Source organism: Kickxella alabastrina (assembly GCF_025024165.1).
Source record: "Kickxella alabastrina strain RSA 675 chromosome Unknown BX661scaffold_102, whole genome shotgun sequence".
NCBI classification, from domain to species: Eukaryota; Fungi; Kickxellomycota; class Kickxellomycetes; order Kickxellales; family Kickxellaceae; genus Kickxella; species Kickxella alabastrina.
The window spans coordinates 18,470-19,643 of NW_026251573.1; the positions used below are offsets into that span (position 1 = coordinate 18,470).

Below are 1,174 nucleotides of genomic sequence, written 5' to 3' on the forward strand. Positions count from 1 at the left end.
GCTTGCTAGGCCCAATAATTCCCGAGATTTTTTATTTTTCGGAAGCGCTCGCTCATGCGCTCAGCCGAGTGGAGGGCTCGGAGCCCGCATATAAAAGCAGCGGCACCCGCCCGCACTTTTTCTGCTGCCGCCCGGCGTTACTCGAACAAACCAAAGAGCTGCATTCTCCAACTATTCTGCCTGCCAATCTCTTCTGCTACGCGCCTCTCGCACTGGCTCACCTTTCCCACACTCTTTTTAACTTTTTACAAACTTATTTCCTCAACAATGGACGTCGGCGCCCTTCTGGACACCAACGTTTACAGTCACATTCACGCTCACGCTCACAATGACACCCACGACGACACTCACGATGACACTAGCAGCAGCAGCTCGTCGTCGTCGTCGGCCAAGAGCTTCTTGTGCTCGTGGGACGACTGCGACCGCTCATTTGCGCGCAAATCGGACCTGGTGCGCCACTTCCGCATCCACACGGGCGTCAAGCCCTTTGAGTGCCCGTGGGACGACTGCGACAAGCGCTTCATCCAGCGCTCGGCGCTCAAGGTGCACTTCCGCACCCACTCGGGCGAGCGCCCGCACACCTGCGAGGCCTGCGACCGCAGCTTCAGCGACTCGTCGTCGCTCGCCCGCCACCGTCGCACTCACACCGGCGTGCGGCCATACGGTTGCGACCACCCCGGCTGCGCCAAGCGCTTCACGCGCAAGACCAGCCTGCGCAAACACTCGCTCACGCACAGCGCCGAGTATTCGAAGGCGCGTCGCTGCCGCAATGCCGCTGCGCTTACCGAAGCTGAAGCTGAAGCTGAGGATGACGATAGTTCTGCTAACAGCATTGCGTCGTCGGCCACTGCCTCGCCGATGCTGGCGCATGCCATGCTGAGAGCCAGCGCTAGCCCTGGCCCTAGTCTTGGTCACAGCCAGGCGTCGTCGCCGCTGCTTAGCGTCGGCTACTTGACCAGCGCCGCGCCCAGTTTTTCTTACCCTTCCGCCCAGTACCAACACAGCCACCGCTTTTACGGCCAGCAGGACCAGCAGCAGCAGTTCTCGCTAAAGCAGGCCTTGTCCACAATGCCGATGTCGATGTTGCGCGACGGCTCGAACAGCCCCTCGACCGCGTGCAACAGCCCGAACATGCACGGCATGGAGGGCGCATCGCTGCCGTCAATTAGCGTGC

The 1,174-nt window shown here is 60.9% G+C and overlaps 1 protein-coding gene across 1 annotated transcript; it reads left to right on the forward strand.

Moving 5' to 3' along the window:
- Positions 1 to 390: 390 nt before the first annotated feature.
- Positions 391 to 735, forward strand: BX661DRAFT_137737 (uncharacterized protein; the record flags this gene model as incomplete). The annotated part of the gene is made up of 1 exon (XM_051532703.1): positions 391 to 735. A coding segment is annotated over one exon (345 nt), but the record flags the coding sequence as incomplete, so codon positions are not given.
- Between the last annotated feature and the right edge of the window lie 439 nt (positions 736 to 1,174).